This window comes from Staurois parvus, unplaced genomic scaffold (genome assembly GCF_062004578.1).
Source record: "Staurois parvus isolate SC_StPar_1 unplaced genomic scaffold, SC_StPar_1.0 ptg000308l, whole genome shotgun sequence".
Lineage (NCBI taxonomy): Eukaryota > Metazoa > Chordata > Amphibia > Anura > Ranidae > Staurois > Staurois parvus.
The window spans coordinates 1,500,761-1,525,005 of NW_028318104.1; the positions used below are offsets into that span (position 1 = coordinate 1,500,761).

General features: G+C 42.5%; 1 protein-coding gene across 1 annotated transcript; it reads right to left on the minus strand.

Annotated features, from left to right (window-relative positions):
* Window positions 1-4,661: 4,661 nt before the first annotated feature.
* On the minus strand, window positions 4,662-23,941 carry LOC149457655 (vomeronasal type-2 receptor 26-like). The gene is made up of 4 exons (XM_089683389.1): window positions 23,198-23,941; window positions 16,493-16,714; window positions 13,363-13,486; window positions 4,662-5,554 (listed from the first exon to the last, which is right to left on the minus strand). Exons 1-4 carry the CDS (start codon window positions 23,939-23,941, stop codon window positions 4,662-4,664), a joined length of 1,983 nt encoding a protein of 660 aa, XP_089539515.1.
* Window positions 23,942-24,245: the final 304 nt, after the last annotated feature.

Genomic DNA, 24,245 nt, shown 5'->3' on the forward strand with positions numbered 1-24,245 from the left:
TGTACTGTTCTGACATTTGGGGGATATCTGTACTGTCCTGACATTTGGGGGATATCTGTACTGTTCTGACATTTGGGAGATATCTGTACTGTTCTGACATTTGGGGGATATCTGTATTGTCCTGACATTTGGGGGATATCTGTCCTGTCCGGACATTTGGGGGATATCTGTCCTGTCCTGACATTTGGGGGGATATCTGTACTGTCCTGACATTTGGGGGATATCTGTACTGTCCTGACATTTGGGGATATCTGTACTGTCCTGACATTTGGGGGATAAAATTTTTTTTTTTACAATTTTTTTTTTTACATAATGTCACCAATGCAGTACAGCATTATCATACAACTGGTGTGGTGGTGATCAGAGATGCTGACTGGTTACAGTATAAAAAAAAAGAAGCATACATGTTTTCTTTTCAACATTTTTTATTTGTTTATTACATTTTTTTTCCCCTTTTGCAATTTTGTTTTATAAAATACTGACCAGAGCAATATAATGTTACCATAGTAACAATGTACTACTCTGGGGAAGTGATCAGTATTTTTTTTTACACATTATGATTGTCTATGGCAGTGAATTTCAATGCTGTAGGCAAGCATTTAACTGAATGAAATTGATTGATTCAGAGTTTTTAACCTCCCTGTCGGTATGATTATTTCAGATTTTTGGTGCTGAAAGCGGTACCATTTTTTTGCATGGAAATATGTATTTTTTTTATTGTAGGCTGTAATTTTTAGGAAAAACTCACTGAAATCTGTCCGAACAAGAGTCTAGTAAACATCCCGGGGATGATAAAATTTGAAACACAAAATCATAAATTATAATTTAATAAATAATCATAAAAATAATATTAAAAATAATAAAAAATTTAATTCAATAATATAATCAAACCAAAAACACTGAAATGTGAAATATAGCGCCAAGTTCGCACATTGCTGAGCTCAGTCGCAAAATCGTTTTCAGTTTCTGATGACGAATTTCCCCCACGAATCATTATCAATCAATTCTGTAAGTGGTTCTGATTTACTATCGCTGTTCTCTAGCTGATCTAAACCGCTTTTGACCTAAAGGGACACTTTTTGGACGCCATGGACATTTCTCAGTTTCCAGGCAGAAAGAACAGACAAAATGCAGGCAGGGCGCCGGACAAAGCACTCGGGACAAAATGTGTGTGAAATTGGTTGAAACAGCAATGTTTTACTGTGTAAAATGAAGAAAAAAAAAAATGACATTTTTTAAAATTTTTTAATTTCCCGCCGCCGCCGGCGGCGGCGCCCATACGTCCCGACGTCACAGGGACAGGACACAGAAGCCGGATGCCGGCATCGGCCGGAGGAGATGGCCGGGGACGCTGCAGGGGACACATCGTGGGAGCGCAGGGTAAGGTAAGTGAAGAACACATGCCGGAGCAGCGCCGCATGGTATTCCCGAGTGTAGCTCGGGGTTACCGCTTTTGGTACTGAAATGTTACCCCGAGCTACACTCGGGAATACCGCCAAGGAGGTTAATTGTAATTAGCTGTGATTGGCCACAGCTAATCACATGACACAGATGGACTGTGATTAGTCCTGTCTGTGCCATGTGATCACTATCACCAATCACAGCTAGCAACACAGTTGTATACAATAGATGGCATGAATGGAAGCCATCTATTGTTCACAATTGTCATGTGACCTACTATGATTGGTCGCAGCGGTCACATGGCACAGCAACAGGCCTGTATACACCCGGGTCAACGAAAAGTTATACACTGTCTCACCCCCATTCTGCACATGCTCAGTCAGAATTTAATATTATTCTGGCATGAGCGGACTTCTAGAGCAGCTAATTTTGCCACCATTTTCTTTAGCTCTGTGTCGCGATCATTGGCGTGCAGAAGATCATTATATGCATGATAAATATCACTGATCTTGTCTTCAACATGATATGTTCTAATAGACAGGTAGTGCACTGCATCGTTAACATCAGAAATCATAGTGGCCATGTCCATATGCAAGGATTTTTTAAGTGAAAGGAGCATGTCTTTAAGGTCTGCTATTGTGGTTGGTTGGTTGGTTGGTTGGTTGGTTGATTGGGTGGTTGGTTGGTTGGTTGGTTGGTTGGTTCGTTGAGTGGTTGGTTGGTTGGTTGGTTGGTTGGGAGGAAGAAGGGTAATCTTCCAGACGTCTTAGTTGCTGTGGCAGAGATCCAGACCCAGAAACAGGGAATCAATCTGCCCCTCTACCTCATTGTCTAAGTTTCTTAGATTTAGCTGGGCTAAGTGTTGTAGAAGAATCAAATGGTGAGGACTAACCAGTGTCTGTATCAGAGGCTGGATTATGGGGGCTACATGTAGGATCCACTCTGTAACTGGTTTCTGCAAAGGCAGGCAATGCCATTGGGGGAAGAGCTGCTGTCGCCATCTGTTATAAGTCGATCCCCAGAAATCCATGAGCTTCTGCAGCTTGATATGGGTGTTTCCTCTCTTGGGCATGATGTGGTGGTTGTGGATGAGGAACACGCCATCAGTGCTGTAGCAGGATCACCCACATTGCTGAAAGCCGCTGCAAGCCCAGTCTGTCTCACGGAACTCCTTCACCAAACACCTACGTGGTCCCGTGGCCGTCCACGCCCCTCTTTTTCAGATTTTTTTTTTACACATCTGGACAGGAGATCTTAGAGCTTATAGACCTATTATGGTCCAAGAACATCTAGTTACAAGTATGTTAAGCTCCTTGGTTGTTCATTCTGATATTTAATCTGATGTAAAATCTCTGATTGATCAATAAGCACCTGGAACCTGTTTTACTTTATTTTTATATTTTCATATCAGGATCTGGCGAGGTCTGGGGTAGGAGTGTTACCTCTGCAGCATTGTATGGGGAAGCCAAATACTCCCTTGTGGCAGAAGTTTAAAAATAAATGTATACAAAGAGAAAGATTTTTTATTAAGTCATATAAAGAAAATATCCTTTAAAATGAAGTAACTTACTGAGAACTAATATACTGGGAACATGATGTCATCAACTTTATCTCATATTAAAAATGATTTAAGAATACAGATACATCTACAAACAATATAATTAAAGTAACCCTGACAAAAATGACATTATAAACAGCTTATAAGAGGACATCTCTCTTGAAGAGTGATGGGTGGTTCTGGTATCTGACACTTTAGGATGATTTGGATACTTTGTCCCCCTCTGGTCACTGTGGTTTCTCCTCACTAAGTGACTACATTGTTCTATAGCAGGGGTCTGCAACCTTTAAGACATAAAGAGCCACTTGGACCCGTTTCCGAGAGGGAAAAAAAGACTGGGAGCCGCAAAACCATTGCAACATTTAAAACAAATCCGACACTGCATATATTGCAAAAAGCGCTCTGGTCATGAAGGGGGTTTAAGGGCCCAGTAAGAAAAGGGTTAATCAGGGCCACAGTGTATCATCATAATCACAATCATAGCCTTAGGTCAGTGGTGGGCAGCCTTTTTTTTCAACTGAGCCAAATCTCGCCAAAACCACGATTGAAATTTATTTTGAGAGCCACATTTTTAAAACTGAAAATACATCCCCCATATAGTAATTCATCCCCCATATAGTAATTCATCCCCCATAGTAATTCATCCCCCATATAGTAATTCATCCCCCACAGTAATTCATCCCCCACAGTAATTCATCCCCCATAGTAATTCATCCCCCATATAGTAATTCATCCCCCATAGTAATTCATCCCCCATAGTAATTCATCCCCCATATAGTAATTCATCCCCCATAGTAATTCATCCCCCATAGTAATTAATCCCCCATATAGTAATTAATCCCCCATAGTAATTCATCCCCCATATAGTAATTCATCCCCCATAGTAATTCATCCCCAATATATTAATTCATCCCCCCATAGTAATTCATCCCCCCTATAGTAATTCATCCCCCATAGTAATTCATCCCCCATATAGTAATTCATCCCCCTTATAGTAATTCATTCCCCATATTAATTCATCCCCCATATTAAGTCGCCAAGTCCCCCCTGTGTCAATTCACTTACCTTTGCTCCGCGCGTTCCTCTCGCCGTGTTCCCGCGCCCTTCCGGTGTAGCATGAAAATCTGTCTCCTATGAGGATCTGTCCCCCTCGAAGTATCTGCTCATGTGCCAGTTTCAGGCATTAGCAGCCGATTGGCGATCTCCGGCACATGGGCAGATACGTCGAGGGGGACAGATCCTCATAGGAGACAGATTTTCATGCTACACCGGTCTTCAGGGCGGACTGTGAGAGGAGCCTAGCGGGAGCCTAGCTCCGCGGGCCGGATTAAAAGGTCTGCCGGGCCGTAGTTTGCCCATTGCTGCCCTATTGCCTGTCACCTGGTGGGCAGTGTGCTCCGGAGCCGCAGCCAAGGTGAAAAAGAGCCGCATGCGGCTCTGGAGCCGCGGGTTGCCGACACCCGTTCTATAGTGATGAATCAACTGGCGAGAGGAACCACAATACCCAGCATGAGACAAGGTTTCCAATAAACCCCAAAATGTCTGATACCAGCAATGCCCAGAGCAAAAACTAAAATCACCATCCTTCGAAGAGGTAAGTAGTAAATGTTTATATTTAACAGTGTTCAATGTCAACACAAAATACTAACAATAATAGAGATAATACCATAACTACAGGTAGCCCAGTGTTGCTCCTCACATATTAGCGGATAACTGTCTTTGTATTCAGGTCAGGTCTGAACAGAATTATGTAACATTTTGGGAAGAATATACAGCCAAGAAGTCCAGAACTTGAGGCCATTATAGCAAAGACCTCCACAGCCACCATGTATTTCCCTCTGGTGCTCAGATAGGCCGGGATCATGGCAATCCAGACACTGCAGAACACCAGCATGCTGAAGGTGATGTACTTGGCCTCATTAAAACTGTCCGGTAATGTCCTGGCTATAAAAGCTATAATGAAGCTCACAGCTGCCAGAAGCCCCATATATCCCAGGACAGAGTAGAAGCCTATAACTGAACCCTCATTACACTGAATGATGATCTTCCCCTGATAAGAGTTAATGTCCTGATCCTGGAAGGGAGGAGAAATAGACAACCAAGTGACACAGATTGTGGCTTGGACCAGTGAGAAGACACAGATGATACAATTGGACAGTTTGGTTCCCATCCATTTCCTCCAGGGACTCCCAGGTTTGGTGGCTTTAAAAGCAATACACACCATGATACTTTTGGCAAGTAGAGAAGAGACGGCAACCGAGAAGATGACACCAAAAGAGGTGACACGCAGCATGCAGGTTACATCTACTGGATGGCCCAGGAACAAGAAGACACAGAGGAAGCTCAGCATGATGGAGACCAGGAGAAGATAGCTCAGGTTCCGGTTATTAGCTTTAACAATGGGGGTGTCCTGGTAATGTATAAATATCCCCAATATTAAACCAGTCAGAAGACAACAGAGGATGGACATGGCTGAAAATACTGCAACAATGGTGTCATCAGTGTAGGAGAGAAATTCCATCAGTTTTGGAACACATTGATCCTTCTTCTCATTTGGCCATTCTTCATCAGGACATTTCATGCAGTTTTCACTGTCTGCAGGAAGAACAATACAAACACAATGAGCATCGGGGTCAGAGCTTCTGAGGAAATTGTCTTGTGTTGTCTCACAGCTAGCAATGGGATTTCTATCTATCACACAGTTGAACTCATACGTAGAGACAAGTGGTAAAATAAAAAAAAAGGTTGGTGGTGCCATAAAGATGCAGAAAAGTGTTAAAAAAAGGAACATACAGGAAATGTGTTATAAGCAGAAAACTGATAATGGGGAGTTTCAGTTTAAAATGTCTGAAAACCCTGAAAATGAACTTCAATTATTTTCAACCTTTTGGTCTGTTAAATACACCACTGGAAACATTTTGTTATATCTGTTCAACAAGTGCAAAGAAATATCTGTTGGTTATGGACCAAAAAAGAGAGACTGTATCAGCATTCTGGAGCTCTCATCAGCCAAGGATTATGAGAGCCACTGATCCATCTTGCTCATTGACTGGACCGAACTCACAGAACCAGTAGAAAACACGCAGGGGCAATTTTAATTTGGTTGGATGGTTTGGAGGGCCTGAGGTGGAACCAAGGCTTGGCACTGGGTACCAAGGCTCTGTACTTGGAACCAAGGCTTAGTATCACTTACTCCTTCTGCCCTCTTTCATCTGACTGCTATGTGTGCCAGCGGCCATATGATGTCAGTTCACTGGCAGTGGGTGGTATGATGCCGCTCAGCCGGGGGGGCCAATCTATAGGCTCACATGGACAAGTGTTTGTGGGACTACTGCTGCAACTGATTGTGTGGCAGCTCCCCACTTTTTACATAAGCACCTCCTCTAATGGCGTTGAAAGCTTTTAGGAAATGGTAATCAGCCTTACTGCAATAACTCTAGGAGTCACATACACTGTATGCTATCTGACCAGGTGAGCTCCGCATATTACAAATGTATATGGATATATTAACCACTTCCCACCCAGCCACTGCACATAAATGACCGGGCGGGAACTTTCCTGTTCTGAGTTGACCTTCCTGAATGTCTTCTCAGAACGTGCACCTTCCACGGACACAGCACATCAGAGATCGAGATACGGACTCTGATTGGCCCTCCCGATCTCATGATGGCCGTGTCCAATCACAGCCTTCACTGATTATAAATAGAGACCCATGTTGGTTTGGGGGCGGGTGGGGGGCAGGTGTTGGCCAGGGGGGTGCTACAGCCTATAACAGCTCTCTGCATAGCTGGTGATTTTAGAGTTCAGCTATGCAAAGAAGACAAAGATTGCAGCCATTCCCACACAGTACAACAAGCACCATCTGTCCCTGTTCAACAGTCACATCAACATCTGTACCAGTGTACTATTGTCTAATCGACATCTGTCACAGTGTACCAGTGCACAAAACATCTGCAATAGTGTTCCATTGCAACATCAAGATCTGCCAGTGTCCACAGGACGACGATCAACATCTGTCACAGAGTACAAGTGAACAACAACATCTGTCAGTGTACCAGTGTCCCACCAATAAAGAAAGAAATTTAAAGTGCCCTATCCTCCCATGTTCATCTGCAAAGGAGAACACACGCTTTGGTCACGTACACCTACATAAATGGTGATCACACTACATATGTGAGGTATTGCTGTGAATGTCAGAGTGACAGAAATAATTATAGCATCTGTAACTCTAAACTGGTAACCTGTAAAGGCGTATAAAGCGTCATCTATGGGGATCTTTAAATACTGAAGTTTGGCACCATTTCACAAGTGTGTGCAATTGTTTTTTTGGAATCTCTTTACCCGGCCCAACAGCATATTTTATAGTTTACCAAAAGAATTGGGTATTATATTATGTTTTTATGTACAGGAAGGAAGGAAGGAAGGGTGGGTGGGTGAAAGAAAGGAAGGGGTTGGTGGAAGGAAGGAAAGAAGGGTAGAAGGAAGGAAGGGGTGGAAGGAAGAAAGGAAGGAAGGAAGGAAGGAAGGAGGGAAGGAAAGAAGGAAGAAAGGGGTGGGTGGGTGGAAGGAAGGAAGGAAGGGTTGGAAGGAAGGAAGGAAGGAAGGAAGGGAGGGAGGGAGGGAGGAGAGGAAGGAAAGGAGGGGTAGAAGGGAGGGAGGAAAGGAAGAGAGGGATGGGTGGAAGGAAGGAAGGAATGAAGGAATGAAGGAAGGGAAGGGTGGCTGGAAGGAATGAAGGGAGAGGTGGAAGGATGGAAGGGGATGAAGGAAGGAAGAATATAATATATAATATATGTATAATAATAATAATAATAATAATAATAATAATAATAATAAATAATAATAATACATGGAGATCATATCCCCCCTTATGTATTATACATGGAGATCATATCCCCCCTTATGTATTATACATGGAGATCATATCCCCCCTTATGTATTATACATGGAGATCATATCCCCCTTATGTATTATACATGGAGATCATATCCCCCCTTATGTATTATACATGGAGATCATATCCCCCTTATGTATTATACATGGTGATCATATCCCCCCTTATGTATTATACATGGAGATCATATCCCCCCATATGTATTATACATGGAGATCATATCCCCCTTATGTATTATACATGCAGATCGTATCCCCCTTATGTATTATACATGGAGATCATATCCCCCCTTATGTATTATACATGGAGATCATATCCCCCTTATGTATTATACATGGAGATCATATCCCCCCTTATGTATTATACATGGAGATTATATCCCCCCCTTATGTATTATACATGGAGATCATATCCCCCCTTATGTATTATACATGGAGATCATATCCCCCTTATGTATTATACATGGAGATCATATCCCCCCTTATGTATTATACATGGAGATCATATCCCCCCTTATGTATTATACATGGAGATCATATCCCCCCTTATGTATTATACATGGTGATCATATCCCCCCTTATGTATTATACATGGAGATCATATCCCCCCTTATGTATTATACATGGAGATCATATCCCCCTTATGTATTGTACATGGAGATCATATCCCCCCTTATGTATTATACATGGAGATCATATCCCCCCTTATGTATTATACATGGAGATCATATCCCCCTTATGTATTATACATGGAGATCATATCCCCCCTTATGTATTATACATGGAGATCATATCCCCCCTTATGTATTATACATGGAGATCATATCCCCCCTTATGTATTATACATGGTGATCATATCCCCCCTTATGTATTATACATGGAGATCATATCCCCCCTTATGTATTATACATGGAGATCATATCCCCCCTTATGTATTATACATGGCGATCATATCCCCCCCCCCTTATGTATTATACATGGAGATCATATCCCCCCCTTATGTATTATACATGGAGATCATATCCCCCCCTTATGTATTATACATGGTGATCATATCCCCCCCTTTATCTCCTCTTCTCAAGAGAGAATAAATTCAGTTCCTCTAATCTTTCCTCATAGTTGATCTCCTCTATGCCTCGTATCAGTTTGGTTGCCCTTCTCTGTACTTTATCCAGTTCCCCAATGTTCTTTTTGTGAATTGGTGCCCAAAACTGAATTGCATATTGCAGATGAGGTCTTAATAATGATTTGTACCGGGGGGGATGGGGGGGGGGTAATATGATATCTCTCTCTGGAGTCTATACCTCTATCATTATAAGAGAGGATTTTGCTCACTTTAGAACCCACAGCTTGGCATTGCTGCCATTATTAAGCTTGTGATCTACCAGAACCCCCAGATCCTTCTCCATCATTGACCCCCCCCCCCCGTTGTACCCCCCTAGTATGTATGATGCATATTCTTAGCCCCCAAGTGCAGAACCTTACATTTATCAACATTAAACCTCATTTGCCACATAGTTGCCCCATTAAACAGAGCATTGAGGTCGGCTTGTAAATTGGAGACATCCTGTAAGGAAGTTATTCCCCGGCACAGCTTGGTGTCATCTGCAAAGACTGAAATGGGATTTATAATATCAGACCCCATATTGTTTATAAATATATTAAAAAGTAAGGGTCCCAACACTGAACCTTGGGGTACCCCACTAATAACACTGAACCTTGGGGTACCCCACTAATAACACTGAACCTTGGGGTACCCCACTAATAACACTGACCCTTGGGGTACACCACTGACACCCCTAGACCATTCAGAGTATGAATCATTAACCACTACTCTCTGATTACCATCTTTAAACAGTTTTCTATCCATTTACATACAGATTTTTCCAGCCTGTAGACTTTACCTTACATATTAGCCGTGTGTTGGGAAACTGTGTCAAATGCTTTTTCAAAATTCAAGTAGACCACATCCACCACCGCCCCTCTGTCCAAGTATACCACGTCCACAGCCACCCCTCTGTCCAAGTATACCACATCCACAGCCACCCCTCTGTCCAAGTATACCACGTCCACCGCCATTCCTCTGTCCAAGTATACCACGTCCACCGCCACCCCTCTGTCCAAGTATACCACGTCCACCGCCACCCCTCTGTCCAAGTATACCACGTCCACAGCCACCCCTCTGTCCAAGTATACCACGTCCACAGCCACCCCTCTGTCCAAGTATACCATGTCCACAGCCACCCCTCTGTCCAAGTATACCACATCCACAGACACCCCTCTGTCCAAGTATACCACATCCACAGCCCCATCTGTCCAAGTATACCACTTCCACAGCCACCCCTCTGTCCAAGTATACCATGTCCACAGACACCCCCCTGTCCAAGTATACCACATCCACAGCCACACCTCTGTCCAAGTATACCACGTCCACAGCCCCATCTGTCCAAGTATACCACTTCCACAGCCACCCCTCTGTCCATGTATACCACATCCACAGCCACCCCTCTGTCCAAGTATACCACGTCCACCGCCACCCCTCTGTTCAAGTATACCACATCCACAGCCACCCCTCTATCCAAGAATACCATGTCCACAGCCACCCCTCTGTCCAAGTATACCACGTCCACCGCCACCCCATCACCATGTCGCCTCTACGCGTTATGCCACGCCACGTGGCTTCCTCAGGATATGTGTAGAGGCAACGTGGTGACGCACTTCCTGTAGGTGCCATCTTGGTACACCAGGGTGCATCCAGTACACCCATGCTAGTGGTGTGAAAAGCCTGTTTGTATCTACAGCAATGTGAGTGGGCAATTGGTGATTTTTACCTTATTTAGCAATAAACCAACAGTATTACACTGTGGAGTTTTTCTGTTTTGTATGGTTCCATATGATGTGCATATATGAGCTTATACATTGACACCTGTGGATGGAGGCATAAGTGACAGTGAAGGAGAGACCAGTAGGGACTGTGGAACCTATCCTACCCCGAGAATCCAGGGTGATCCAAAAGACTTTTTGGCCTCTGTGGGTCGCAGCGGGAAGGTGAGCGTGCATGCCTGCCGTGTAGGATTCTCACTTCACCATTTGCACCAACACAGGAGCACGCATGGAAAGGCATGGCTGGTTTGGCCATGTAGCACTTTGAAAGATTAACATGGACATGTATATCTTATTGTGGTTTGTTAAATGATACGGGTCATTGCACTTATCACATCTATGTGGTAGTATTTATCCCAGTATAGGGATTCACTGTGTCTTTGTTATCACATTTACTTTGCTTGAATTAATCCCTAGACGGGGGAGAATCAATACCACCTGTTTAGGTTCTATTGAACCTCTTATTTGCACCGTTAATCACCTGTTTATCACTGAATAGATCCGGCCAGATCTAACACCATAATAGGAGTTATTACATCGTATTGTATATATGCTGTTCATATTCACTATTGTATATCCTCATGCATAGGGTGGTTCAGGGGCGGACTGACCATTTGGAAACTCGGGCACTGCCCAAGGGCCCGGGGTCAGTAGGGGGCCCCATAAGATGCCCCATGTACCTTTTTTCATAGGCTTTTTTGAGTTTGGGCAAAGACACAGGGGCCCCATGATCCCCTATTGTCCGGGCCCCATGAGTTGTCAGTCCGCCCCTGGGGTGGTTACACCCACCTTATAGTTGTTCATATAGCACTGCATCATTGTGAAAAAAAAGAAAAGAAAAACATTTGTTTGACATCTTCTGTCTTTCATGAATCCATGCTGTCTGTTGCTTCAAATATTTTTTTCCAGCAAGAACTCATCTATTTGATCTTTTATTAAACTCTCCGGTATCTTCCCAACTATAGAAGTTACACTAACAGGTCTATAATTACTTGGGAAAGATTTTGACCCCTTTTTAAATATTGGCCCCACATTGGCCTTACACCAATCCAGTGGTACTATGCCAGTCATTAAAGAGTCCCTAAAAATGAGAAACAATGGCTTTGAAATGACAGAGCTCAATTCTTTAAGGCCCCGTGGGAGTATGCCATCCGGTCCAGGGGCTTTATTCACCTTTATTCTGTCTAAATATTTTTGGATCATATCAATTGTGAGGCAATGTGGATCATCTGGAGCTGTGTCAGTACCATCCCCCATTATGGACAAGAGCTCCTCCATGCTCCTTTGTATACACAGAGCTGAAGAATGTATGTAATAAATGTGCCTTCTCTTTGTCCCCAGTCACCCCCTCTAGATGATTCTGTAAAGGGCCTACATGCTCGGACCGGACCTTTCTACTATTAATATATTTGAATATTCCTATTACCCTATCCAAAATATTGCCTGTAATAAAATGACAAAAACCAAGCTCATGGACTGCTCAATGACTGTGGATGTGAGTGTGGAAAATGCATGAGCAATGCAGAGCTTTGGGAGACCTAAAAAACACAGCGGCCCTCATGAGGGTAGCGCTACATTTAGAAAAAACTGTCCTGCTGCTGTACACTGTGACATATCAGGACCTGATTCATGCGGGCTTGTAAGGCTATGACTGGTCTACTTTGATTACACCATTCAGAAGTATCTTTTTATACTGTCAAAAAATGAGTAGAGGGGATGGGTTCAGTAGTTCTGTAGTAGTTGTAGTAGTAGTAGTAGTAGTAGTAGTAGTAGTAGTAGTAGTATTAGTTGTAGTAGTAGTATTAGTTGTAGGGGTAGTAGTAGTAGTAGTAATAGTAGTAGTAGTAGTAGTAGTAGTAGTATTAGTTGTAGTAGTAGTATTAGTTGTAGTAGTAGTAGTAGTAGTAGTAGTAGTAGTAGTAGTAGTAGTAGTATTAGTTGTAGTAGTAGTATTAGTTGTAGTAGTAGTAGTAGTAGTAGTAATAGTAGTAGTAGTAGTAGTAGTAGTAGTAGTAATAGTAGTAGTAGTAGTAGTAGTAGTAATAGTAGTAGTAGCAGTCGTAGTAGTAGTAGTAATAGTAGTAGTAATAGTAGTAGTAGTAGTAGTAGTAGTAGTAGTAATAGTAGTAGTAGCAGTCGTAGTAGTAGTAGTAGTAATAGTAGTAGTAATAGTAGTAGTAGTAGTAGTAGTAGTAGTAGTAATAGTAGTAGTAGCAGTCGTAGTAGTAATAGTAGTAGTAATAGTAGTAGTAGTAGTAATAGTAGTAGTAGTAGTAATAGTAGTAGTTGTAGTAGTAGTAGTAGTTGTAGTAGTAATAGTAGTAATAGTAGTAGTAGTAATAGTAGCAGTAACAAAAACTGGACAGGGCTGACACCATTTCTTTTCATTTCAATCCACAAACGTCTGTGTGATTTCAGGCCCTAGCAGGATTTAGGAGCTGAGTGCATTTCTGGGAGGATCAACAGGTATCATTTGGTACTTGTGGGGTCTTCAAAAGTATTAAAAACACGGGGAAATGTGCACACATTGCAGAGACGTACTTCCTTTTTTTTTTCCCTGACAAACGCTTTAAGTACAGAGGTACCCTCTTCCCAGTCCAGCAATAACTAACAAATACAAACCGTACCCGAAATGTTGGATATCTCTCCTTCTGGACACGGGACGCACTCATAGCAGCATATATGAATTGAAGATCCAAATTTTTTCCTGCTGCCGGGTAAACAGGGATCTGAGCATCGAGATACCGGGATCTGAAATCAGATATTATTATTGTTATTCATTTATAAATGCCCATCATTATACAAACTAAGCATTACAAATAGGAATGAGGTTCGGGTTCGTCTCTACCATGGGTTCAAGGTGATTCCTGCAGGTTTGAGATCCATTCAGGAGGCAACATTTTGGGGCTTTTGTTCATCTAGGGCAGGGGAGGCCCTCCAGCTGTTGCCAAACTACAAGTCCCATGAGGCATTGCAAGGCTGACAGTTACCAGCATGACTCCCAAAGTCAAAGGCATGATGGGACTTGTAGTTTCACAACAGCTGAAGGGCCGCCAGTTGGACACCCCTGATGTAGGGTGTTTGTTGATTTCTATGGTATGTTGATAGGGTCTATTTTAGGTTAACCTCCCTAGCGGTCTGATTATGTTCATATTTCTGTGCTCAAAGCGGTACTTTTTTGCATGGAAATATGTCGTTATTGTAGGCCTGTAATTTTTAGGAATAACTCCCTGAAATCTGTCCGAACAAGGGTCTAGTAAACATCCCGGGTATGTTAAAATTTTAAACACGAAATCATAAATTATAAAATAATAAATAATCATAAAAAATAATAATATAATAATAATAATAGAATAATAATACATTTCATTCAATAATATAATCAAACCAAAAATACTGAAATGTGAAATAGAGCGCCAAGTTCGCACATCGCTGAGCAAAGTCGCAGAATCGTTTTCAGTGTTTGATGAGGAATTTCCCCCACCAATCATTATCACTCAATTCTGCAAGTGGTTCTGATTTACTATATATAAAGAAAATGCAGCGCTGAGTGATGTTACTATATTGCGGGCAGATATAAATAATATTCCAATATAAACCAGCGCAAAACACAATTAATAAATAATAAATAAATATAAAATAATTTTCAAAATCCAGTGATGAAAATAAGTGACCACAATACCGTGACACAAAAATCTAAAAAATATATATATATAAAAGTCCAGCTTGAGAACGCCCTGTGGGTGGGGCGAAACGCGTTGACGTATTTCCGGTCGGATCCCCGAACGTTTGACGTCATTTCCGGTGAGTGGAACGCACGCCGAGGGATGTGTTCCAGGCGGTCATTTTTTTGACGAGCAAAGAAAGTTCGTAAGAAAGTTTGTTTGTTATGGAGGCTGTCATCCTGCTGTATACAAGGCTGTGAGTTCCTAGGAGCTGTGGAAATTCGTATTTGTTACTCGAAAATTTGTATGATGTCCTTAAATAAATGCTAGTTTTTATCCTTTGAAATGTGAGTGGTTTGGCATGAATTAATTATAAAAGGGGCATAACAGTATCACACTTTTTTTTTCTCCCTTTTGGAACTTGGTGGTGTGGCGAGGAGACGAATGAAGAATCACCCATAGGTTTGAGGTGGAAAATAGAGGAGTCCTCAAAGGGGGTCCAGGAGCCCTAAATAATCCTGAAAGGTGTTTTACTCACCAATATCTGGTGAGTGCGGTTTATGTTGGTTTTTGGCACTGGTGGATGGTGGAAGAATTATTTGAAGCACTGAAGTTTATTATATTTTTTAAGAAAGTTTTTTTAGATCACTGGACTTTTATATATATTTTTTTTAGATTTTTGTGTCACGGTATTGTGGTCACTTATTTTCACCACTGGACTTTGAAAATTATTTTATATTTATTTATTATTTATTAATTGTGTTTTGCGCTGGTTTATATTGGAATATTTGTTTTGGTTTATATACCTATGCACAGCAGCATTTCACTTACAACTGTTTGTCAATAGATTGGTCCTGGGCGCTGTGGTTTTTTCTGATTTAAATTTTGAGATATAAATAATAAATGAAACCAAAGCAAATGAATAAATAAATAAATCAATCAATAAATAAATAAATAAATCACAGTCCAGTGATGGTGCTTGCTGATTCCCAGTGCAAAAGTTAGAAATGCGCACTAACCAGAAACGTATTAATAATACGCATGTGTATATGATATCATGGAGATTCCCCTCTCTTTTCTGGTCTGGTAATGGGCAGGAGCTGGAGATAGTGGAAATGAAGCGCCCTCGTGTGGTGAAATGGAGGTCCAGCAGGTCACAGAAATCCTTACAGAAGTGTGTGAAGTGAAAAATTCCTCCTCTCAAAGGCTGGTGCAGGGATCAATCTGGGTCTGCAGAAGCTGAAAAGGCTCATCACAGAAGACACAGGAAAGAACCCATAGTGTAGTAGGTTGATGAAAATGATTTTATTCAAGAGAAACAGGAGTGTTCAGAAAAAACTCACAATGGTGCCAGGTTTAATCAAATGACTGACCCTTTAAGATTAAAGATGGCCGCCGGGCCTCCACCTGGCACTGGCGGCGTAGTGTCAATGGCGTCCTGGGCTCCAACTGATGCGTTTCGTGCGCACGCACTTCTTCAGAGGTAGAGCTGAGGATCTATGTCTGATGAGGAATTTCTCCACAAATTATTATCACTCAATTCTGCAAGTGGTTCTGATTTACTATCGCTGTTCTCTAGCCGGTCTAAAACTGCGTCTGACCTAAAGGGACGCTTTTTGGACGCCATGGACGTTTCTCAGTTTCCAGGCAGAAAGAACAGTAAAAATGCAGGCAGGGCGCCGGACAAAGCACTCGGGACACAATGTATGTGAAATGGGTTGATACAGGAATGGAATACTAGCAGATTTTAGTGTATTGAGTGAATGTCACATTTTTAAATTTCCCGCTGGTTCTGTCCCCCGCACGTCCCGACGTTGCAGGGAACAGAACCTGGAGGACAGATGCCGGCCCGGAGGAGATGGACGGGGACACTGCAGGGGGGACATCGCGGGAGCGCAGGACAAGGGAAGTGATGGAGGGATCCCGGAGCAACGCTGCAGTGTATTCCCGAGTGTAGCTCGGGGGGGTTACCACTTGTGGTGCTGAAACTTTACCCCGACCTACACTCAGGAATACCGCCAGGGGGGTTAATCCTAATTATGAACCTCCTCAGCAAACAATAGAAACACAAAATAATCAAATGATTCCTTACTTTGCCTCTTTTCCAGAAGAAGGGATCATTCATGTCGATTAACTTTTCAAGCACATAATCTGGGCCTTGAATAGTGGAAATTGTGATGCGATAAAAATGTGTTTGATTTAAACCAACCCAACTTTGTAGAATAAGATCGGTTGGAACTTCTCGTCTCTCATTAAAGTAGATTTCGCCTTCGCTTGGGTCGGTGTAATGGACATTTCTCACATAATTGTGCAGCTTTTCATGGAAGACAGAAAAGAGTCGTTACTATATACAGATATCAGAGTTCTGCAATTAAAGTCTGCCTAACCACCTCACTACAGAGCTACAGCCGAATGACGGCTACATCACGCGCCTGGTTCTGGGAGGGCGTCATATGATGTCCCCCCGAGCCCCACACCCAGCACTGTCTGTGATCGCTGTGTCATTTGGACACAACTGATCACATGACATGGTAAAAGGCCATTCACAGCAGCCTTTTACCACGTGATCAGCTGTGTCCAATCACAGCTGCCCACAATGTAAATACACTTGCCGGTTATCGGCAGCACTTTCCTCACACTGTCACAGCATGTGGAAAGTACTGTCGGGAAATGGAAACTGTCAAAGCGGATATCTGCACTGATTATCAGTGCAGTCCCAAAAGCACCCAACAGTGCTGGCCATTAGTGCTGGGCTTCAGTACCCAGAAGTGCTGCCCATCAGTTCCCAAAAGTGCTGCCCAGTATGCTTCCAATCTGTCCCCATCAATGCTGCCAGTCAGTGCCCACAGTCAGTGCCACCAGTCAGTGCTCATTTTTAGTGCCCATCATTGCTGCCTATCAGTGCCCATAATTGCTGCCTATCAGTGCCCATCAGTGCCACATATCAGTGCAGCATCATTAGTGCCTCCTCATCAATGCCCACCAGTGCCGCCTCATCAGTGCAGCCTATCAGTGCCCATCAGTGCCGCCTATCAGTGCTTCTTCCTCAGTGCCCACCTATGTCCATCAGTACTGTCTATCAGTGTCCATCAGTGCTGCCTATCAGTGTAGCCTCATCAATGCACATCAATGCAGCCTATCAGTGCCCATCAGTGCTGCCTATCAGTGTAGCCTCATCAGCGCCCATCATTGCTGCCTATCAGTGCCCATCAGTGCCACATATCAGTGCAGCATCATTAGTGTCTCCTCATCAGTGCAGCCTATCAGTGCTCATCAGTGCCGCCTATCAGTGCTGCTTCCTCAGTTCCCACCTATGTCCATCAGTACTGTCTATCAGTGCCCATCAGTGCTGCCTAACAGTGTAGTCTCATCAGTATACTTCAATGCTGCCTATCAGTGCCCATCTGTGCTGCCTATCAGTGCCTATCAGTGCCCATTAGTGCTGACTATCAGTGTAGCCTCATCAATGCACATCAGTGCTGCCTATCAGTGCCCATCAGTGCTGCCTATCAGTGTAGCCTCATCAACGTACATCAGTAAAGCAGAAAAATTCCCTTTTTGCAAAATTATATAATAGAAACAAAGAAAACCTTTTTTTTTCCCAAAACGTTTGATCTTTTTTTGTTTATAGTGCAAAAAATACAGAATATATTTTGACCTAAATTTATGAAGAAAGGTTATTTATTTTTTATAACAGAAACAAAGAAAAACGCGTTATTTTTTCTAAATTTTGGGTATTTTTTTGTTTAGTTAGCAAAAAAAAAAACCCCAGTGGTGATTAAATATCACCAAAAGAAATCTCTGTGGGAAGAAAATGATAAAAACGTCATATGGGTACAGTGTTGCATGACTGCGCAATTGTCATTCAAAGTGAGACAGCGCTGAAAGCTGAAAATTGGCCTGGGCAGGAAGGGGGTAAAAGAGCCCAATAGGCGAGGGGTTAATAAATACAAAGTGGTTAGATCCAAGTTACTAGGCTGTCTGTCTATAAATGTGAATAGGAATGAATGAATGAATGAATGAATGAGGAGAATCACTTTGTCTTCATTTATGGATTCTCTTGCAATGTCTCCATGTACATCCCCTGATCCACTGATCCAGAGAATCATCAATTGTTCATTTTATTTTCAGATTGGACAGATCTGTGTGTATATACAGTATCAGGGGCGGACTGACCATTTGGAAACTCGGGCACTGCCTGAGGGCCCGGGGTCAGTAGGGAACCCCATGAGATGCCCCTGGTACCTTTTTCATAGGCTTTTTTGAGTTTGGGCAAGGACACAGGGGCCCCATGTTCCCCTATTGCCCGGGGGCCCCATGAGTTGTCAGTCCCCCCCTGTACAGTGTAGTCAGAATTAAAACATTCCAATTTTCCTGCATATTACACTACACTGCAAGCACCCTGGAGCCACTCATCCTGCATGGGAACCCCTTTTTATATCGTGACAGGGCACAACACTCATATCTATATACTATAAAATCTGGAAAAAATATTTGTTTCTTTTTTAGACAATATAAATACTTCAGTTTTGTACCACAGCTAGCAAGCTAGGACAGGAGCACATAATCCACGCACCATCTGCCTTCTGAATATTTTCAGTCTTTAACATATTGACCAGTTTTCGACCTCTCAGGGCAGCACAGTGGCTAAATGGTTAGCTCTTCCACCTGGCAGTACTCGGGTTGTTGGTTCAAATCCCAACCATGGCATCACTTGCGTGGAGCTTGTATGTTCTCCCTGTGCCTGCATGGGATTCCTCTGGGTACTCCGGTTTCCTTCCACACTCCAAAGACATGCTGGGAGGTGAATTGGCTCCTGTCTAAATTGTCCCTAGTATGTGTATGTATGAATGTGAGTTAGGGACCTTAGATTGTATGCTCCTTGGGGGTGGGGACTGATGTGAATGTACAATATATATGTAAAGTGCTGCGTAAATTGATGGCGCTATATAAGTACCTGAAATAAAAATAATAAGTATAGATAATAAAAGAATAAGTTGTAAAGGCTCAAGATTTTTACCTTAATGCATTCTAGACATCAACGTAAAAAAAACTTTCAGTGTAAAGGTCTCCAAAGCCCCCTTAACCCGAGCCCATCCAGAATTCCCATCCAGAGATGTAGATGGGAGCCTTGGCTCTCCCTGGTCTCTTGCCTCCTCATTGGCTGAGACACAGCAGCAGAAGCCATTGGCTACTGTCAATCTCAGCTAGTGAGGCGGGAGTAGGGGGCCGGACCAGGTTGTGCTCTGTGTGTCTTATGGACACACATGGGTGGCTCAGGAGGGAGCACACATGAGTGTCCCCATAGCAAGTGACTAGCTGTAGGGCCACTTAGCAGAGAGGAGGAGCCAGAATAGTTTTATAAACCTCTACACAAGTTAGAGAAATGTATTAATCATAAAAAAATGTTGTTGTTTTATAAAGTATCAACTTAAATATATATAAAACAATATCTATACTATAAAAAGTAATAAATATCATTCTAAATCTTTTTTTTACTATTTCATAGTTCATATTATATCTCTAAAATCAATGATGTGTGTTTGTATAAAATGTTAAACTACCATATTGGTAAAAGAAACAGTACAAATGAAAAGAATTATATATATACAGTATATACACGGCTCAAAAAAATGAAAGAAACACTTTGAAAACCCATCAGATCTCAATGGGGAGGAATCTCCTGCTGGATCTCTATACTGACATGGACGGGGGGAGGAATGTAAGGACACCCCATCGTTTGATGGAAATGAAAATGATCGACCTACAGAGGACTGAATTCAAAGACACCCCGAAAATTAAAGTGAAACTATTATGCAGCGGGCGAGTCCATTTGGCTGAAATGTCATTGCAGCAACTCAGAATGGTCCTCAGTAGTCTGTGTGGCCCCCACGTGCTTGTATGCATGCCTGACAATGTCGGGGGAGGCTCCTAATGAGACCACGGATAGTGTCCTGGGGGATTTCCTCCCAGATCTGGACCAGGGCATCCCTGAGCTCCTGGACAGTCTGAGGTGCAACCTGGCGGCGTCAGGTGGACCGAAACATGATATTCCAGAGTTGTTCTATTGCCAATTGATCTCTGTGGTGCTGGGCAGTGAGCACAGGGCCCACTAGAGGACCTCAGGCCCTCAGGCCACCCTCATTAAGTCAAATTTTTATAAATACATTTTTATTGAATTTTTTCAAGGTAAATACAACAATACAATCTTGATATAAAACCTTATTAACCAGAGGTATTTGTAAGACAAGGAGTACAAAAGCCTGTACAACAACTGCAACGTAGAACAAACAGTGTTAGAAATAGGCATGTAAGGTATAACATGACAGATAAGAGGGCCGGCCCTTAAAGTTAATCAATTCCTTAGGAATGGAAGCTTGGATACAGTAGCCTGAACAGAAGTACTTCTCTATCTGAGAGAACACTATAAAAGGATTACCATGTGGGCTAGGTACAATTTATTGCTGATTATGCAATTCACAGAAAGTTGGGGAGGAGGATAAGTGGGGGGTGGGCCTAGAGAGTGGGTTGGTGACTTGGAGTTTACCCAGTGTATTGGTTAGTTGAGCTTTGAGATACCAGTCTGTGTAGCTGAACGGTTCCATGTGAGCGGATTATCCAGCAGGTGAGAAGGAATGCTCCATGTAGCGTCTTCGTCTTGAGATGAAATGATGAGTGGACTTAAAGTTTTGGGTGATGGTGTCAAGCTTTTCCTGGTTGAAAGGTTAGTTAGTGCCTGTGTCACTGCTTTGAGAGGTGGAGGATTTGGATGAATCCACACTTGTATGAGGGCTCTGTGGGCCACCAACAGACAAATGTGTATCCACTGGGGGATGAAGTCTGTTTTTGATTGTCTGGTCAGAGACAGTCACACCAGTGGCCTGCTGGAGGTCATTTTGTACGGCTCTGGCAGGGCTCATCCTGTTCCTCCTTGCACAAAGGAGCAGATACCGGTCCTGCTGATGGGTTAAGGACCTTCTACAGCCTTGTCCAGCTCTCCTCTAATAACTACCTGTCTCCTGGATTCTCCTCCATGCTCTTGAGACTGTGCTGGGAGACACAGCAAACCTTCTGGCAATGGCACGTATTGACGTGTCATCCTGGAGGAGTTGGACTGTCTGTGCAACCTCTGTAGGGTCCAGGTATGGCCTCATTCTACCAGTACTAACACTGACCCTAGCCAAATGCAAAACTAGTGAAAAACAGTCAGAAAAGATGAGTAGGCAAAAAAATGTCAGTGGCCTCCACCTGTAAAACCATTCCTGTTTTGGGTGTTGTCTCATTGTTGCCCATCTAGTGCACCTGTTGTTAATTTCAGCTAATTTCAGTTAGTAGCAGCTGAAACTGATCAACAACCCCCTCTGCTACATAAATGACCAGATCAATATCCCAGGAGTTAAACTGACTTAAACTGATTAAAAACTGATTAAAAAGTGTTCCTTTAATTTTTTTGAGCAGTGTGCATCACATCACTTCCAAATTTTCTATCTGACATATAAGAATTTTTGTAATTTTAGAAAATTCTTCACTTTCGATAGTGAAAAAATGGACAATCATTCATCCAATATTCTCATCCTGTGTACAGGTATCCCTTTGCTTAGCTTGGTGTGTCAAAAAGGCCGAGGTCCCAAACTACTAAGCGGCTCCTGTACTTGTGTGTGTACTCGAAAGGGGATATAACTGGGGAAAATTCAATATGAATACTGTGAAGGAAAGTTATGGAAAGGACATGGCATTAGGTAGTATATGCAGGAGAGGAATGTGGAGTGTATGGTGGTTCGGAGTATGAAAGAGTATTGTGGAAAATAGTATGACAGAGGGCAGTATGTAGAGCAGATGAGTTTATTACTTCATGGATTATGTGCAGGAGAGGAGTGTGTAAGGTTTGATGGAAGGTAGGAAGTTATGGATGAAAATTGGAGTCAATTTTAGTATCAGAGCTGAGGAAGCAGAAAAGAACTTGGAGGGGAGTATAACTGCCTATAGCAAGGTGAATTGCCTGGAGTGCAGGTGAGGTGCCAGGAAAGGAGGTGAACTTCCGCTCTGTGGTGAAAACACTGATGTCGTCTTCCATATACTGAAATCTATGGCCACCAATTTGTTGATGACCACAGCTATGTTTTCACTGTAAAGCACAGGGTGATGGGCAAAGCTATGCTTTTATCAGACTTTTCTGGATTCCTGCAGTAATATCAGCTGTGTTCCCAAATACCAGATTGTACTGGCTAAAAGAACACATATGACTGCCCAATGGTGACATCACTTTCCTGTTAAAACTTTAGTGGGTCAACCAGAGACACGTTGTTGCTCCCCCCTGACGACAACCCCCGTCTGCCATGTTTCATTCTAAAGGGCTTAATCCTAGAGCAAGGGGTGGCTGGGAGAAAGATTATTATAGAGACACAATTTGATATTTTTTTTTTTGCATGTACATTGTAGAACATTTAACCACACGTGTGTATAAACATAAGCATGTAGAGCAAAGAAAAAATGTGGTGATTGCAACTTTCCTGATCCAGGCAGTAAAAGGAAGGGTGGAGATAGCTGTCCAATTTCATAATTTTAGATAGTATGAGTCCATAGTAATACACTCCAAGGGCGGACTGACCATCTGAAAACTCGGGCACCGCCCGAGGGCCCAGGGTCAGTAGGGGGCCCCATGAGATGCCCCTGGTACCTTATTCATAGGCTTTTTTGAGTTTGGGCAAGGACACAGGGGCCCCATGATCCCCTATTGCCCGGGGGCCCCATGAGTTGTTAGTCCGCCCCTGATACACACACTTATTATCCAACTTACTCTGTGCTGGAATCTATTTTGTTCAGATTTATTTTTCTTCATGTACATTCCATGGAGAGCATTGGCCAGAACATTTACGGCTCTGTATGCATAGAAGGGGACAGTTGTATAAGCAGACAATATGCATGAAATCTCTCTTACATCTGTACAAACGTGTAGAGAAAAATCACGGCCTAAGCGGAAAAAGTAATTTTTGTACCGGTCTGGGGAAAGGCAGTGAAAGCACCAAAGCCAAAGATCTTCCAGTATTGGGTCAGTTAAGCAGCTGGAGAAGTTGACACCTTGATCATAAATATCAATGTTTAAGATTCCATTTTGTGGCCATAGAAAAATGAAGCTGCAGTTGATTGATGTGAAGTCCATAATATTGACACTGTTTAATTTACTCCAGGATGAAGGGAAAATAAATGTGATAGTTTCTATAACAGAGGGTATATGAGCAATAAAATGATAAAAGTTGGTTGCGTAGGTTCCACACACAATGATAACTTTAGCTGCTGATTCACTAACAATCTTCATTTTCTCAATACTATCTACTTCGTCATCAGTGAATTGAAGGATATAATCTGTGCAGATCCCATGTTGGCTCATCATCTTACTCAGTTCTTGCGACTCGTCATCACCGCTGCCATCCCATGATGTTAATACTCCAACCCAATTCCACCCAAAATGCTGCAGAAATGTTATAATGGCTGCAAAACGGACCCGATCGTCTGGTGTCATACGGAATAAAGTTGGATACATTTTTTTGTCACTCAGGTGAGTGTCAGTGGGCCGATAACTGATCTGGATAATATGTTGAGAAAAACATAAATGGGACGGTATTATTTACTGTAAATAATTAAAATTATGTAGAATGATACCCAGTGGACCAGATGGCTAAACCACCCAAAATGCTATATATAACCCTGATGACATTCCAAGAAATTATTATTATTATTACTAGAGATGAGCAAATTATTCAAAAATTCGGTTTGGCTAATTCGCCGAATTCGCGGAATAAATTTGCTTCGATCCGAATATATTCGCTGCGAATTTAACTTATAAA

Excerpts from the sequence above, each read along its gene's own strand:
- LOC149457655 (XM_089683389.1), bottom strand. The coding sequence starts at position 23,941 with ATGTATCCAACTTTATTCCGTATGACACCAGACGATCGGGTCCGTTTT. Across the intron at positions 16,715-23,197 it reads AAAATAGATTCCAGCACAGA|CTGCACAATTATGTGAGAAA; the intron begins GTAAGTTGGATA and ends TTCCATGAAAAG. Across the intron at positions 13,487-16,492 it reads TCTTCTGGAAAAGAGGCAAA|ATCCCGGTATCTCGATGCTC; the intron begins GTAAGGAATCAT and ends ATCTGATTTCAG.